Raw genomic sequence first — 18,952 nt, forward strand, 5'->3', positions numbered from 1 at the left:
AAAGTATTAGAAACCTAATGCCCAACAAGGGAACAATTTCTGTATGAAATATCTAATTTTTGCAATTTGAGAGATCTATTTCTCTATATGAAAGACAAAGCTTTTAGAGCTTCAGAGCTTAGGGGAAATAAAAGTGAGTGATTTGAGTTTACCGGAGAAGGCGTTGTGTATAGAAAGTGTACAGAGAAATATTTCTCCCTCTTGCATAATACTAGCTTTCAGAAACCTGAAGTGAAATTGATTGACAGGAGAATCCAGCCAGTCAAAAAATATGTCTTCATTCAGTTGATGCCCCAAGGCTGTATTGATCGTCATTTGGCTTAGGTTTCTTTAGTTGATTCAATAATGTTTCCTTGACACTCTTGTTAGATACAAAATTCCAGTGAACCCCCAGGTCATTTTTCAAAGTACAGATAGTCTTCATGTCAAGACTTTTCTTGAATCCCTAATTTCAAGACTTTCTTTTAAAATTTTGATTAATTTCAATAGGAAGTTAATCAGCTGATTTACTTAGGAATCCAACAATAGGCTATCAGCAATAGACTGCAGGGCTTGGTTCCAAGTCTACTTGGAATATCTAAATAGCAATAGCTTCTTCTTCTTCTTGTGCCATATCCATTATCGGACATTGGTGATTTTGTTGGTGATCCTATTTTTATCAACAGCCACATCAAAAAGTGCTGCTAAATTTTGTCCAAACCAGTCCCTTAGATTTTGAAGGCATGATGTTCTTCTTCTGCCTGGATCTCATTTGCCTTCAATCTTTTCCTGGAGGATTAAGTGATGTATGCCGTATTTTTCCAGGTGTCACATCACATGTCCAAAATATTCTAACTTTAGCTTTTTAATGGTTTGATTATTTGCCTTGGCTTTCCTAGGTGGCTTATCACCTCCTTGTTACTGATTTTGTCAGAAACTTATACATGACAGCTGCCTGTAAATCCACATTTCAAGCCATTTCAAGTGGCTTCCTGTCAGAGACCAACTCTCTACTCTGTAGAGCAGGATAGAAAAGATGTAACGTCTGACAATCCTGATTTTCAATCTTAAGCTTATGTCGTGGCTGCAGAAGACCTTTTTCATTTTGACGAATGCTGTTTGTGCTTTCTCTATCCTTGTCTTTATTTCAGTGGTCATGTCCCAGCTTTCATGTAAATTAGAACCGAGGTATGTGATCCTTTCAACTTTTTCTAGTGGTATTCCTTCCAAAGTTATCGGTGGTAAATTAATGGGTTGTTTGCTGATGACCATGATCTTGGGTTTTGAGATGTTAAGCTTCAAGCCGTATTTTTCAGATATTTGTGTGACTCTGTTGATGAGGAGTTAAAAGTCTTCATGTTTCATGGCAAGCAGAACTGTATCATCAGCATATCTTAAATTGTTGATCTGAACACCATTAACTTTGATGCCAGCATCAATGTTTTCCAGTGCTTTGTTGAAAATTGACTCAGAGTAGATATTGAACAACAGCTGAGACAGAATACATCCCTGTATTCTCAGTATTTTTGGCCTAGTCTCACATTTGCTACCAGATGCCAATATAAATTCTTTATGATTTGGATGTCTTTGTCATCTAGTCCCACTTGTTTCAGAATTTGTAATAGCTTGCTGTGTCTTATTTTATCAAATACTTTTTCAAAATCAATGAAGCACATATAAACACTGTGATTGACATCTCTACAACACTGTACAAGAACTTGAATGCTGCATAGCAATTAGACTTATATACCGCTTCACAGTGCTTTACAGACCTCTCTAAGCTGTTTACAGAGTCCACATATTGCCCCCAACAATCTGGGTCCTCATTTTATTGACCTCAGAAGGATGGAAGGCTGAGTCAGAATTAAACTCCTGGAAATGAGCAGTGAGTTAGCCTGCAATATTGCATTCTAACCATGGTCGGCAGTCAGCGTAAGTAATCTGGAGTACTGCATTCTAACCACTGCGCCACCACGACTCATATAAATCCTAATTATTATTATTTTTTAAGTCATTGTGCTTCAATCCTGAGTCTATAGTCTTCATATAGAATGTCAGATTGTCTAGTCTTATACATGGTTTTGGTGGTTGCTTCTGTGGTCTTGGCAAACATTTATTGAAATAAAAGGTTCTGTTTGCCAAATCTCAACAGTAAGTTCTATCAGTAATGAATATGTGCTCAAATAAATCACCGGGGCTGATTTTCAACTTAGAAGATGAGATTGTCCAGGCTTGAATTCTCTTCTGAGAAGTTGGAAGCAGTTTAGAAGGCTTTAAAGCATCAAATATTTAGGAAAAAATAGAGACAGAGGACAATCTTTGTCAGGCCCACAAGATTTCTAGGAGGAAGTTTAATTTTTGCCAGGTAGCCTTTGCTCAGCTTTCCCTCTTTTTTTAAATACTTATCTGTTTGAAGTCAGAATTGAGTTTTCTATTAAAAGAAAGAGACTATTATATCTAGCCGCCCATGTGTTTATTCATTTATCTGTTCATCAAGCTGTTTATTTTTCCATAAACTGATAGGCTTCTAACTCAATCTAGTACGTATTTATCCAGAAAATAATCTTCCTGTGCTATGCTCAGTGGGTTTTGATCCCAGCTAGACAAAGGATCATAACCCCAGTATGCCATTCTTTTTTCTAGTCCACATATTTCAATTCAATCAACAAAGCAACCAAATGAATAAAAACGAATACCTTCCCTATTAAGGGCAGGGCACATTTAGGCATAATGCAAATAAATGGATATTTTGCATGGTTGCTGCCACATTTGGAAAGGTCCTTTTTTTCCAGGCCTTTCCAATGCTTGCTGTGGGGCTCATCCATTTGATCTGACAATGACTCAGCACAAGAGGTAGAAATTGTCAGATGTCCAATGCTGAAAAGAAAAAATGAAGGCAAAGCAATGCAATAATGAATGTCACCTGAATTTTCTCAGAATATTCTGAACATAACAGTGCGAATGATCATTGTGATTTCTCTTGAGAGTGTTGAGCCATAAAATGAAATATTTAAAACAATAAGGCTGGAGCCAATGAATCTATACATTTGCTCATCTGTGACAGATGATCATACTCGATCTGCATTTGATGCATTCTCAAGAAAATGTGCTTAGAATTTTATCCAAACTTTTACTGATGACAGCAGGAGAATTATGTATATGGCCTCTTTCGTTCTGATTTCTGTGGGACTTAGAAGTTCCTAACTTTTGGTATATAAATTGTATTTGCGTAAAAATCTTTGGATAATGCTTGTAATATGAAGGTCTCATTTGTTTGCAGCCTAATCTTATCCCTATGGTGGTGGTTGTTTTAAACAAACTAGATTTATTTCAGTAGCTGACTGAATAGAAATAGAAAAGGCATATATATTCAAAAGACAACTCACTTGTGTTAGGACAACTGTGTATGAAGCGCCAAAATCTAGAAGGTCAAGCTTCAGGGCAGATATTTCTGCTCTCATTTGGAATTTTGCATTGTTGTACCTTAATATAGAAATATAGTTCCTGGTTAGCTTCTCCTAGGCAGAGCCATTAAAAATATCTTCAAGCTGATCAATGAATAATTGGGGACATTTAAGGAACCAGCTTATCGATCAGAATCTATTTTACACTGTACTCTAAATTGCCATTTTTTTTTATTGAAAGAGTTTTAAAAAACAAAAACATTTTCCCCCTTTTTTCCCCCCTCCCTCCCAAAAAAACCCCTCCCCCCTCCCTCCCCCACCCCCCGGCTTCCCGGGTCAATCACAAGGTATTGTTATACATAAACCAAACATAGAATAAAATTTTCCCTTCCAATCCAAATAACCACATCCAAAGCTTTTCATCTCCCAACCCCCTCCCCATTACATAAAATAACTTTCTAATTATTCAAAGGCAATCTGATATTTCTTAATCTGATATCTATTTTGTAGATAATCAATCCATTTTTAAATTGCCATTATTGTTTAATTATTTGTTTCCTGGTATACTGGTGACATAAAATCCTCTATTTTCTAGTGTTATTCCATCCCACTGGCTAGTGTACACACTGTCTGGGACTGAAGGAAATTTTAATTCAACTTTGGAAGAGTAACAGGTCCCCTATCAATGTAGCAGAGTATTCAGTAGCTGGGTAGGTACATCAGTCACATATTCTCTCAGAAAAAGGAAGAGAATGTAGTTCATTGTTTTGCAGGGAAGTGGTCCTAGGTTCAGTTAGAGAGCTTTTTGGTTAGTAGACTTAAATGGACAAGAACAGTGATAGATAAAACAGTTGACATATTTGTAGGAAATCATGTGAGGAAAAAAATGATTCTAAATGAGAGACATGAAGCTGCTGTTTTATTTGGAGGACAGAACATTTATCTAACATAGTGTACCTGGACAGTGGTGGCTTTCTAGAGATGATTTTGTATTATTGAATAATGCTTTTAAATGAATATGCATGCGCCTGAAATTATGAGAGTCTCTCCCTGTCCTTTCTAACCATGCTGAATTATTTTTGTGCAGTGTAACTCATGGATATTCCATGTATCCATTGTTAAGTAAGGAAGGAAGTACGTACGTACATACATACATACATACATACATACATACATATTCCCAGAACTCAGGACATTTCCACACAGCCCATTACCACTACAGGAGGTCACATTCCCAGAACTCAGGACATTTCCACACAGCCCATTACCCAGGCCGTTACAACACAGAAGACTAATGGGCACACAACTAGGACCACACCCACACAGGATGCTACGAAATAGCCGACTAATCTGCAAACACCCACTCCACCTACCAATCAAGATGCAACCACACAACCAACCAACCCGCTTACAGCAACAAAACCAACACTCCCCACCTCCCCACCATGGGAAAAGACCCGAATACACCAAGATCTACATACCTATACCCGTGAAAAACTTTTCCGGACCGAGCGCTCAAAGTGTGTGTGTGCTCCCCGCCTACGCCCAGCCAGCATATGGGTCCATGCACCCCCACATGCATCCCATCCCGTGCATGCCTGCATGCCCCCATGCACACACACCGCCCCCCTGCACGTGCATGGCAGAGACCCGAAGAGCAGCTGTCCGGCGGGAGGCGCACGCTTATGCGCAGCGGAGCTGGTGCAATGGCTCACATGCCCACAGAGAGGGCACTGCATGCCACCTCTGGCATGTGCACCATAGGTTCACCATCATGGAGCTATAGGGTCCCTATCTATCTCACATGCCAGGATTATGGTGGGGGATACTAGCTAAAAGTATCCTCCTGGAAGATAGATGGTAACTATCTATCTTGAGTAATAACTAGCAAGCAATTATGCTAAGTAGAAAAAGGAGTCCAGATGTATAAAAGCAAGAGGACTTTTGGGATATGATGTTTGAGACTTCCCATTATCCACCCAATTATTTTAGCTTTACCCAGCATTTATCAAGGTCAATGCACCAGTAAAAAGACTATTGCCTTGGTGGAGCAAGGCCATATATTAAATATACAGCTTCTTCCCAGGACTCTCTTTTCCTAGAGTCTATAGCCATTCATTCATGAAGAGTTATAAAAGTGAGTCTGAATATAAATACTGATATGGTCAGACAGAATCAAAATAATATTTCTAGTGTGGAATCAAAACAGAGGACCCTAAGCAAATAATCAAAGCTCACTGCTGTGTTTTCTTAGATATTAGATATGGAGGAGTTCTCCTTCAAAAGTGACACACTCCTGCAGACAAAAAGATACACTCATATTTATACATTTCAGAAAGGAAATAGTGCATGCATAAGTAATAACATAATAGAACTCAGGTTACTTACTGCCCTTCTGTTATCTACAAAGAACAATGATCTTAGTTAGAAAAAAAATCTATTTGCATATAGAGATGCAATGGGAATGTTCTAATAAAAAATTACAAAGGACCACTGTAAACTAGACATTGCAAGGCCACATTCATTTTGTCTAAACTGTTTCATTCATCTGAAAATTGACCCCCCCCGCCCACCCACCCACCATGAATAGGCAATCTTTGGCTTCATGCAGGCCTTGGGTGAATTTAAAATCTTACTGCGAGCAGTTAGACTTATAGTAAGAACTATCTGTCCCTTTCCTACAGCCTGATGTTTGGGATATAGAGAAAAGAAAAGTAGGATATTAAAAATTGTCAGCTCTTTTTCAGACAAGAAACCAGAACCATGAGTACTAATACCCCCTTTATTGTAAGGTTATAGTAACAGAATCTTGCAAGTATGAAAGAACCTCTTTTCTCCTGTGCCTTTACTTTCCAGATAACTAAGTAATGTTCCTTTGGAGATACTAGCTTCACCTCCATCCCTCCTTTGGATTCATTTCCTTTGGATTTCATTTCTCAGATTGATGTCTAGGCTACAGATCTTCCTCCGGTCTTCCAAGGTTATTCTCACAGCACATTACAGAAATGGAATGATTATTCCCACAAACTTTGGTTTGCTTAAACTGTGCTTCCAAGAAAGAGCTCTTAAATAGAAGTTTCTCCATTTCTGCTGTGTATTAATCAAAGTCCAAGATACAATGCCAGTCAGAAAATAGAACTTGCATTAGAGTCGGGGAAAATTCATACAAATTTTCATAGAATCCCGCTATCAAGTCCCATTTTACAGGGCATGAACAAGGAAGCAAGAAACACACAGAGTTGAATAAGGAGTTTTAATACAAGGATTAAGGATAAAGGTAATCTTGGAAAGTGAAGTACAAACCCTCAATCCTCTTAGAGAGTTCACTAAGGCAGGGGTCTCCAACCCTGGCAACTTTAAGACTTGTGGATTTCAACTCCCAGAATTCTTCAGCCAGCTGACTGAGGAACTCTGGAAGTTGGAGTCCACAAGTCTTAAAGTTGGCAAGGTTGGAGACCCCTGCACTAAGGCACCAGTCTGTGAACATTTTGAATTTCTTCTTTCCAGGCTTTTTGTAGCCTGGATTGAGCTGCTGTTTATGATGTAAACCACTAATGAACTCTTCTCCCTTTCATTGGTTCAATGGCTATAATTTCTCCTATTTATTTCTTATCTCTCAGAATCTCTCACACTCACCTTCCCCTTGGCAGAATCCTGTAATCTGAAACACCATAACTTTTGTTAACAGTGGTGAACTTCTCCTCACCAAGAGCGATGCTGACATCCCATTCCAAGGTATTAATGAACCTGTAAATAAACTTGATTTCATCATGACAGAAAGGAATAAAGCAAAAGAAAGCATCCAATAGTTGACTGGAAGCATACAGTTAAAGAGGGCTTCATCTACACCTCCAGTTTTGAGAATTAAGATTGCTAACCGAAAGTCCACAAACTGGTAAGTGTTTCCTTGTCCTTATATATGTATTATATACCCTTAAGATAGTGCAGCATTATGCCCTTCCTTGGAAGAAAATGAAAATTGTTTGTACTCTCATCTAAAAACATTCAGAAAAACATTATTAATTAATTTAAAAAAAACTATGGGTGGGGGAAGAGGGAGAGAGAGGGGGACAGGGGGAGGGAGAGGCAGGCAGGGAGACAGAGAGAGAGAGAGAGAGAGAAGGAAGGAGAGAGAGAGAGAGAGAAAGATAGACAGAGAAGACTAAACATGATTCTCCTTTATGACTTTTCTCTAATCATTATGTAATTATTCTTTCTGAATCATTAAACCAACATTCACTCTGTTAGAGTTCCATTCGCCTGATTTTAAGAGTTACACTCAACACCAGAAGACTCAACTGGGATAAAAAAAACCAAGATTCTTTTTTTTGAGGGGAGGCATGAATGAGAGATTAATCAATACATTAAGAACTCGTAACTACTCAACCTCTTGACAGAATTGGCAAAGTTGACAGATTTTGCTGAAATGGATAAATTCACTTCTTAGATTAGAGAAGAGACATTATCTACATTTATTGGTGACTGGAAGCTCTTGTGGACTTTTTGGGTAAAAATGAAAAAAAAAATAGACCTTGTGATATATGGTTTTGATGATTAGACAGAATAGATTATAGAAAAAAGACTAATACGATGTAACTTTGGAAAGAGAGGTCAAAATATATCTGTACATTGCTGTGAAGAATATCAGAAGCTACTCTTCTATTTTGCTTTCTTTTCTATTTTTTCTTCAACTTTTTTCTATTCTTGCACTTTTTGATTTTTCTTTGACTTCTTTCTTTTTATTTTTTTCTCCCTTACTATTAGTTTGTGTTAGCTTTTATCTTCTTGTTGAAAAGTTTTAATAAAAAATTATATGTATGAAGAAATTTGAAAAAAATCTAGCCGTTGAGAAAAGTCAGGAAAAAATGAGAGCTCCGGAATAATATGCTTCTGATATCGAAAACATAAACAGCATGCATACCAGCAAAGTACCCCATCAGGAGAAAGAAGGTCTGTGTGCATGCAATATGAACAAGCATGTGTAAGAAGGTGATGTTCTCTATGGAACTTTTGGCAGGAAGCACTTTTGTTATTGAGGATGGGAAGGGAAGATCATCTGAAATAAGGATTTGGACATGACTAGGAATCTCTTTTCTTCAGCAGCTCATCTTATGTCAGCTCAAACCTCTATACGGATGGGCTCTGGTAGGTGGAACAGTACATGGGCAATAGAGAAAGAACATATTTAATTTTCTGATATAAGTCCATCATTAAGTCTGAGAATCCACCCAAATAACTCCCTATACTGGAAGGCTAGAAGTTTAATAATAATTGAAGCAAAAATAGATACAGCTAGTCCTCAATTTACAACAGTTTCGCTTACTGACTGTTCAAAGTTACAATGGCACTGAAATATGTGACTTATGACTGTTTTTATAGTTACGACCTTTGCAGCATCCCCATGGTCATGTGATCAAAATTCAAACGCTTGGCAACTGGTTCATATTTATGACCATTGCTGTGTCCCAAGGTCACATGATCATCCTTTGCGACCTTTTCACAAGAAAAGTCAATGGGGAAGTCAGGTTCGTTTAACAACTGGGTTACTAACTTATCAACTGCAGTGATTCACTTAACAACTTTTGCAAGAAAAGTCGTAAAATGCTAATGCAGTCTATTATTAACAGCAGCTGCCTGCAATTACTGCAGGTTCTAGTCCCACCAGGCCCAAGGTTGACTCAGCCTTCCATCCTTTATAAAGATAGGTAAAATGAGGACCCAGATTGTTGGGGGCAATAAGTTGACTTTGTATATAAATATACAAATAGAATGAAGACTATTGCTAACATAGTGTAAGCCGCCCTGAGTCTTCGGAGAAGGGCGGGATATAATGCAAAAAAAAAAAAAGGCGACAAAACTCACTTAACAACAGAAATTTTGACCTCAATTGTGGTCATAAATGGAGGACTATCTGTAAAGAATGTATAACCCTAAGCCCTAAGCAGCTGATCCCTTTAAGTTTAGTTATTGGGGGGTGGGGGAGAAGTTCCTATTAGTTCTGATTTATATTTGCAGTAATACCCGCACTTGATAAAATAACTTTCTCCAAACTATTGTCCTCCAGACAATATGCATTTGGGCTTCACATTCTGTAATTTCCCATCCAGTATGGCCAATGGATTATCAGACTTGAAACCCAACATATTGAGACAGCACAGCATGGAGAAGGCATGGCAGAGATGCAGTTAAATGATTTTGTTGCACTGACAGGCCATCAAAGTGCTCCGGTGCAATGCTCAGCCAATTCCCATGATCTCTGAGCAGAGAGAAAATTCTGCTTATGTCAGAGTCCTCTCCAGTTCATAGATTCTATTCCTTTTGCCAATTAAAGGATCATATATAGAGAGAGACCAGAACTGGAAAGAGAAGAGACCTCATAAATCAGATGTTGGTCAGTGTACGTTATAATGGAGCGACGAGTCACTTGCTGGCAGAATTTAATGAAATTTCTCATCGCCTTCTTTTATGGATTCCAAATCTCCAAAATAGGGTTAGGTACAAAGGCTTCAACCTAGTTGTTGACCCTTGTGTAAAATGGAACTCTTCCCCCCACCCTTCTCTTTCTTCTTCCTTCTACAAGAAGAATGATATTATCTTCTTTTTGCATATAAGTGAACAAGCATCAGCAAATGGGTAATGATAGCAAATTGTTGCTCTGCTCCTGCAAAAGGTATAGTTCTTCCTTTTGCAATTAAAAGGAAGGAAGGAAGGAAGGAAGGAAGGAAGGAAGGAAGGAAGGAAGGAAGGAAGGAAGGAAGGAAGGTAACAGCTTAATGGCTTCTAATTGGAACTGCCCATTTCTGAAAATCAGATATTGTTTTACTTTGTAGCACAGTGAAATCTCTGATAATCCAGAAGTGGATGTTGGCTGTTAGAATAACGATGTCAAACTAACAATGGCAATAAAATATAGATTAAGCAAGGTTTATGTATTTATTTATTCAGACTATGGGTCCCTAGATCAATTTTGATTTTGGAGATAGATAACTAAGCATCAAGATCAGATTTCCAAAAATCCAAAAAACTACTGGGTGTCTTTCACAAGAAGAGAGGGAGAGAATAAAATTATCCTCTCTTCCTCTTTCCCCTCCTCCAATCCCTGTTTGATTGTGTGTTATTTCCTCCCAGTTATTGTATTCTCAACAATGTTAAACACAAATAAATTATGCAGAGAATCTCTAAATCTTTGGTATGCCCCGGAAATGCTTTTGGGAAGCTTTTTGTTGTCATTGGTCAAGGAAGGGCCTCTGCTGATAACACTCTGCTCCTGGAGAAAAACTGACTCTAGATTAGGGGTGTCCAACCTTGGCAACTTTAAGACTTGTGAACTTCAACTCCCAGAATTCCCCAGCTAGCATGGTCTTAAAGTTGTAGATCTTAAAGCTCTAGATCAGGGGTATGACAAATATCAGGCCTGGAAGCTATCTTTTTCCTTGAATCTTCAGGCCTGCCACATTTACTACTGTGGAAAACTGGGAGGGGGGATTGTGTGGAGCCAGGGTGATATATAGCCATAATAACATTCCTTTCTCAGAGAGTCAATGACATCTTGCCCTGCACCTAGAAGGCTGAAACTGGGAGGCATCTCCAGTAGGGATGGTGCTTTGATTGAACCATGTGATGGACTTGTGGGTGTTGGGCAGGGACTTGAACTTTCCTTTGGGTGGGAAAAATCTGGAAACTTTCAGATTCAGATTTTCCCAGATGTGCCTATATGACATCTCTAATAAAATGGAACTTTGAGGAACGTCAAGTCTTGGAGCCTTATTTCATTGGGGGGGGGTGTTACTTAGAAACCTGACATCAAACTCACCTCATCATGGCAGTGTCACGTGACATATCGGGACTTTTCCCCCCTTCACTAAATTGGGCGTGGGTGTGGCCAGCGCATGACGAGTCTGGCCCATGGGCTGGGAATTTGACAGCCCTGCTCTAGATCTTTATAAAGTCTGATGGCGAAGAGCTGTGAGCTGTCTTGCTCTTTGAGAATTGTCCTCTTTCTCTCTTCCATTGAAAAGGTAACACCAAAAGCTGCTAGGATACTACTGCAACAACTGAAGATAAATTTCCACATCATTGATTTGAGTTGCTACCATTATTTATAACCTCACTCAAAGGTATCTTCTTTCCTTCATTAATTCTTTCCAAACCTAAGTTGCCTGCACTAAAGTTGATCTGGTTAATCAGTTTAAAAGCAAGGTAGACGGCAGGGACAAATGAATTGATAAAGAAACTTTATCAGCAATATGGCAAATTTATCTCTCTTTCTTTAGGACTGGCATGTAAAGTGTATTATTTTGGTGGGATAGGAGTTTTTAAAGTGGGCTTTTAAATTCTTACTTGTTCTGTTCAATAGCAAAATCAGAGCTGGGGATGGTACAGCAAACTAGATATCATTTGAAAGGGTGTCAGTTTTTTAAATGTTTTTTCCCCCAGAATGTTCTGCAACAAATTGAATAAAATTGTATTGTATGTTCATATTCATGAATGAAAGAAACAAGAGGCTGAGAGAGAAAGCTTGGAAACTGCAGCCCTCAGGTTCATAGCTTCTTTTAAAACATAAAACCAAGTTCAACCTATGAAAACTGTATCTCTATACTCAAAATTTATCTATAACAAAGATGTGAGGCTGGTTTATTGAATATCTTCTCCAGAAGGCCTGAAATTTTTTCAGAACTTTAGAGGGAGTTTTTTTTCAAAAATGAAATTTAAAAAAAAATTTTTTTTGACAGAAAAGACTATTCTGGGGAGGAAAAAAACCTTGTCCTTGTACCTTAGAGTTATGCATGTCTGGAGATAGAAATAGATACATGGAGATAGACATATTTCAGAAATATAGATGGTATAGAAGCAGTTCATGTCTCTAAACAGATTGGAAAAGCATTTCTAATGTTATGTTCTAAACTAGTTTGAAAGTTGGTAGGATTATCTGTATTATTGTCTGGATGAGACATTTGCTTTCTCTCAGAACACTTTAGGTGGTGAACAGTTGGCTTAGAATTTCCCATCAGACCCCAATCAATACATGTATTTATACCACTCTATACCACTTATATTCAGAGCTGTTTCAAGCCATTCCTGGCAATCATTACATTGTATTTCCTGCCCTCGAAATGTGTGGCCCTTGAAAGATTATACTGCAGTGCTTAATACCTCTTCACCATACTGGCTATGCTGCTAAGATCTGAAGCATAGCAAGTTATAGATTCTTCTTTGACCATTTTTCTATGTAACCATAGAAGGTCCATTCAATTAAAACATTGAATCCAATCCTCTATTCAACATAAGAATCAGAGTAACCATTCCCAGCAGATGATGGCCTAAGCCTGCACTTGAACAACATAAGGATATTCTTTCCTTACTGTTCCAGCTTGTTGTGTGTTATGCCAATGAATATAGCCATGACAAATGAAACTACCACCAAATTATATTTTGTGTCTCTTAAAATGCACTGATGAAGCTCAACCTCTAGCTGAGAGAAGCAAAGCATTTCTTTTAAATGCTTAAATGCGTTATATCTAAAATCCCCTCCCCAATATTCAAAGCCAGTCCACACCTCACCGCTGCCATTCCTTCTGATGGCTTTTTCTGCATGTCTTCAATCTAAAACCAAAGAGAGAGAAAATCAATATACAATTTCTGCCTACATGAAAGCTTCCTTAACTACCAAAGAATCCATAATGAAAAATGTGAGTCCAGAATATGAATCTAGTAAATGGAGGGAGATGTTTTCAAGAAGCTTTATATCCAATTGTAAGTGGCTTGAACTCCATTAGAAAAACCCCTAAGAGAGATCAAAGGCTGTCAGGCTCCTTAATCCATGTAGCAAGTGAGATACCTTCCCCATGTGCCTGAAATCCAGTGGTGGGATTCAAGTAATTTAACAACCAGTTCTCTGCCCTAATAATTTAACTTCCAACAACCAGTTTGCCAAACTGCTCAGAAAGTTAACTGCCCAAATCCTCTACTTTCTACCTGCAGTGGGAACTTATTCTGCCACTATGTGCTACTCTGTTCTGAGTTAGTCCTATTTATACTGACAAAAAATGGATAAAAGTTGGGCTCTTTCACACCCCTTTAAGCTGTAAAACAAGGTAATCCTCTCACATGATTCAGTACCAAGTGGTCCTTGTTTAACAACCACATGTCAGTGATTTCGAACTTACAACAGGGCTGAATGAGGGACACATCGTAGCAATATCCTGTGGTCACATGTTCACCATTTGCGACCTTCTTTGCTGTCTTCCTACAACCAACGTCAATGGGGAAGGCAGCAAGAGGTCACAAATGGTGACCACATGACATCCTTGCTGACTCATGGTATTTCACTTAAAGACTGCAGCCAGAAATTCCAGAATATCCATTGCAAAGTAACATATCATATGATGTCATGTTTTACGGCTGTGTTGCTTACTGATGGACATCACAGTCCCAATTGTCATTGTTGTCATGATTTTGGCTCTGTTTGGCTGCTTATATATTAAAAGCAAATGGTTTTCTTAATCATCTGATTATTCTGTCAACATAAAGTTCATATGTAAACACTGTTAATTAAACTAGGATATGAACAGAAGTATTTAATTTGCTGAAATGACGATTGGCTTTAATACAAAGAATATGACTGTTTGTGAAAGACAATTTATTTATAAAACTAGAACTATGCTTTGCATTGATGCTTTGTTATTCCCAGTTGTCAAAGATAAGTCTAATTATTCTGTTAATGATCTTTTTGGAAATTTCTAGTAAGAATATTAATAAACAAACATATCACTAAATTGTTTTATTGCTTCACCAATTTAAAGATTTTTTGCAATTTTGAGAAGTTCTTTTGGAGAAAACATTCTTAGTACTATTTTTCTAGGCTTTCTCATCCAACTGGCTTTATTCCAATTTCCCAATGTCATATCTGACAGTTTAAATTATGTCTGGCAGCTCAGAAATGAGAGAAGAATAGAGCTGGAAGGGACATTGGAGGTACACTATTTATTTATTTATTTATTTATTTATTAAACTTATATACCGCACCATCTCCCATAGGACTCAGGGCGGTTCACAGGCATATTAAAACAATATAAAACAATATAATAAATAGACTTTTAAAACCCAGATTAAAACTAAATATTATCAAGGCCTGATCACTAAAACAATAAGAACCAATAAAACCCCCATTAAAATTTGTTTAAAACATTTTTGTTCTTAGGCTAGTCCTGCGCGCTGAAATAATAGAGTCTTCAGTTCATGTCTGAAGGTCCGGAGGTCAGGGAGTTGTCGTAATCCAGGAGGAAGCTCATTCCACAGGGCTGGTGCCGCCACAGAGAAGGCCCTCCCCCTGGGGGTCGCCAACCTGCATTGTTTGGTCGATGGCACCCTGAGGAGGGCCACTCTGTGGGAGCGCACAGGTCGTTGGGAGGCAATCGGTGGCAGAAGGCGGTCTCGAAGGTATCCCGGTCCTAAGCCATGGAGCGCTTTAAAGATGGTAACCAAAACCTTGAATTGCACCCGGAAGACTACCGGTAGCCAGTGCAGGCCGCGCAGGATAGGTGTTATATGGGAGCAACGCGGTGCTCCCTCTATCACCCGCGCGGCCGCGTTCTGGACTAACTGGAGCCTCCGGGTGCTCTTCAAGGGGAGCCCCATGTAGAGAGCATTGCAATAGTCCAGGCGGGAAGTGACGAGGGCGTGAGTGACCGTGCGTAAGGCGTCCCGGTCAAGGAAAGGGCGCAACTGGCGAATCAGATGGACCTGATAAAAAGCTCCCCTGGCGACGGCTGTCAAATGATCCTCTAAGGACAGCCGGTCGTCCAGGAGAACGCCTAAGTTGCGCACTCCCTCCCTGGGGGTCAGTACTTCCTCCCCCACAGTCAGCGATGGTGTAAGCTGACTGTACCGGGAAGCCGGCACCCACAGCCACTCTGTCTTGGATGGGTTGAGTCGAAGCCTGTTCCTCCCCATCCAGACCCGTACGGCCTCAAGACACCAGCCCATCACCTCAACGGCTTCATTGGGGTGGTTCGGTCCACTAGTCCAAACCCCTGCTCAAGCAGGAGACCCTATACCATTTCAGACAAATAACTCTCCAGCCTCTTCTTAAAGACTTCCAGTGATGAAGCACCCACAACTTCTAAGAGCAAGCTAGTTAATTGTCCTCCCTCTTAGGAAGTTTTAAGACTACTTTAAATGCAAAACGTTTACTCATATATCCATCTTCACCTACCAAATGAACATTGGTTATGTCTTATTGATAGTATTATGGTACTTCTGTAAAAGATTTACTTAAACATCTGATCAGAAAATATCCCGCCCTTCTCCGAAGACTCAGGGCGGCTTACATTGTGTTAAACAATAGTCTCATCCATTTGTATATTATATACAAAGTCAACTTTTATTGCCCCCAACAATCTGGGTCCTCATTTTACCTACCTTATAAAGGATGGAAGGCTGAGTCAACCTTGGGCCTGGTGGGACTTGAACTTGCAGTAATTGCAAGCAGCTGTGTTAATAACAGACTGCATTAGTCTGTAGAGCCACCAGAGGCCCCAGAGCTTTCTCTAAAATATCTCATATAATCCTCCATCTTTGTTTAGGAAGACTATGGATTCTATGACACTGAATATGCTTTTAATATTTATTTACTTCACAAGCTTGTACTTTAAAACCACCTATCTAATATATGTGACTTGGGATGGCACACAACAAACAACCAAAAACAAATATAAACATAAAAATAATTTGAAATAAAAAACCAAGACTGTAAGAGAGTGAACAATGTGCTAAACACAACACAACCATCTTGCAGGCTCCTCAAGGTTGCTGAGAAACACATTTATAAACGTTTTCTAGAAGGCTAGTGACTATTTGAAATAACTAGTGACTAATTCTAGAAGGCTAGAATTATGTAGTAGATAAACAAAACGTAAACTATTTTAGCTGGAAAATTATGAATTAACATATCTAAGTATTACCCAACAAGATATATGGTATAATTAGAATACTGTATTTGTGAAAAAAATGTAATAGATTAAATTGAAATGAAGAAAGACGAAACAACAAAAAGATGAAGCCATGAAGAAAACACCGAGATGTCACACGGAAGGAATGACTGATGTATTAAATGTTTGTTTGCTTATAAAATAATTTTCTTTTACAAAAGAAAAAAAGATTGGGTGGGTTTTGCTATGAATAGATAGGTAATTTTCATACAGAGTACATTTGCTTGTATTCTCAAATATTTGGCCCCATTTGATTTCCAACTTACTATATTGGTTGTTAGGTTTCCTCCTCTCTTGTAGATAATTAAGCTGTTCACTGATTTTTCATCAATTGAATGATTAAATGTGGACGATAATCCTTGGTGCTGTATCTTAAAATGAAGAAGTTGTTGATCACTGTTGAGAATTAATCTGGAGTATTCAGCAGGGTCCTGAGCAAAAGAAAAAGGTTTTATCTATACCTGCAGTGAAGTTTTTCTCATTTAGTAAAGAAGAATAAATTTTAAACACACTTTTGCATTTTTCTATTAAAAATAAGTTTTATTTTCATTAGACCCATGTACATTTAAAGACTTGATGACATGAGGAATCCTGATATGGTGGCCTATAATTGTAGTTTCCGTGAAATAAATATTTCTAGATGGATCACAGCATATTTAATCATCATCATCATTGAAAATGAAGAAGTTAAATTGCTTTGGGACTTTAGAATTCAAACAGACAGGCACCTGACACATAACACTCCAGACTTAATAATTGTCAATAAGAAAGACAAAAACGTCTGGCTAGTAGATGTTTCAATGCCTGGAGACAGCAGAATAGAAGAGAAAGAACTGGAGAAGAAAACAAAATACAAAGACCTACAAATAGAAATAGAATGACTGTGGCAAAGGCAAGCAAGGGTAGTACCAATAGTAATAGGTGCCTTGGGTGCAATCCCAAAACAACTGGAACATCATTGGCATTGATAAATTTGCCATCAGTCAATTGCAGAAGGCAGCTTTACCTTCTTGGAACAGCTTCCATCCTGCAATGATATCTGTAAAATCCTCCAGATCTACCTATCTCAGGTCCTTTGATAAGGACTTGATAGGTAGACAAAGATGCCAAACCCAGTCTGAACATCTGGCTGACTGTGCAGTGATTAATAACAACAACAACCAGTACAGGCCAGTACTAAAACAACCTATGAACTGACCCTTAATAAGCAGAATTAAGAGAAAATTATAGCATACTAATTCCTCATCTACATTCAAGCTGAAAACAGAAAAAGGAATAGTTGCAAGGAAAATGTTAAAGATGCCAGCAACCCTTAAAACAAGGATCAACAGTCTTTCTGGAGAATTGTTCCTTTTAATGGTTCCTTTTCAAGACCATATGGAGTAGGTGGGGCTGCTGATATCTGAGAGTGTGATACAAATGCCCACATCTATTCTCCCTAGCAATCCTATCCTTTGGATCAAAGGATCACTGGGAATTGGGACTAAGGTAGATGGTAGGAGAGGTCCTCACTTTCCTCCCTGCTGTAATTCTGATTAAGCTCTCTATTTCCCCCGAGTAGAAAGAAAACAGCATTTGGACTACAGAGGTCATGGGCACATGAAGTGAAAGCCTTTCCTTCCTAATAATGCTGATAAATACAGTGAGGAGTGGATAGATTGGTCCCAGAGTTAGAGAAGACTGCTTGTATATGCTGGACAGTTCACTGCTATTTATCAGAATTCTTACGGGGTAGGTGGGGGGGACAGGGGACATTAGGCATATAAGTATGCCTTCCCTTGAGGACCTGTATACTGCATGAGTCAAAAAGAGGGCTGAAAATATTTACAGACCCTTCACATCCTGGACATAAACTGTTTCAACTCCTACCCTCAAACGATCTATAGAGCAGTGGTTCTCAACCTTTATAGTGCTGTGACCCGTTTAATACAATTCCCCACGATGTGGCGACCCCAACCATAAAATTATTTTCGTTTTGAATTTATCGCGCCTGAAGCTGTATTGGCTAGCGATCTGAACTACTTGCGATTGCCTTGAGGACGGAGGCATTAAAGCGGAGACTCCTCCCCTATTAAGTTTATCGCACCTGAAGCCAGATTAGGCTAGCAATTGGGAGTGATTGCAGCTGGCTTGAGAGGGAGACATCAGAGCAAAGATTTCTCTCTTTTTTAATTCATCACGTCTGAAGCCGAATTCGGCTAGTGATTTGAAGAGCCTGCAGCTGGCTTGTGAAGTCAACCATTAGAGCGCCATTCTTCGACTTGCAAGTATACTTCCCATATTTCTGATGGTCTTAGGCGACCCCTGGCAAATTGTCATTTGACCCCCAACGGGGTCCGACCCACAGGTTGAGAACCGCTGCTATAGAGTATTGCACACCAGAACAACTAGACACAAGAACAGTTTTTTCCTGAACGCCATCACTCTGTTAAACAAATAATTCCCTCAACACTGTCAAACTATTCACTAAGTCTGCACTACTATTAATCTTCTCATCGTTCCTATCACTCATCTCCTCCCACTTATGACTGTATGACTGTAACTTTGTTGCTTGTATCCTTACAATTTCTATTGATTGTT

General features: G+C 38.8%; 1 protein-coding gene across 1 annotated transcript in view; it reads right to left on the reverse strand.

The window, feature by feature from the left end:
• Nucleotides 1-18,952, reverse strand: part of SLC15A2 (solute carrier family 15 member 2) — a 79,582-nt gene that overhangs the window by 13,797 nt on the left and 46,833 nt on the right. Inside the window, exons 16-19 of the mRNA XM_058195390.1 lie at nt 16,639-16,803; nt 12,940-12,986; nt 7,020-7,130; nt 3,366-3,462 (exon numbers count right to left, since the gene is read on the reverse strand). Of these exons, the coding sequence (XP_058051373.1) occupies nt 3,366-3,462; nt 7,020-7,130; nt 12,940-12,986; nt 16,639-16,803 (420 nt within the window). The remainder of the gene's footprint in view (nt 1-3,365; nt 3,463-7,019; nt 7,131-12,939; nt 12,987-16,638; nt 16,804-18,952) is intronic.

Source organism: Ahaetulla prasina, chromosome 1, assembly GCF_028640845.1.
Source record: "Ahaetulla prasina isolate Xishuangbanna chromosome 1, ASM2864084v1, whole genome shotgun sequence".
Taxonomy (NCBI): domain Eukaryota; kingdom Metazoa; phylum Chordata; class Lepidosauria; order Squamata; family Colubridae; genus Ahaetulla; species Ahaetulla prasina.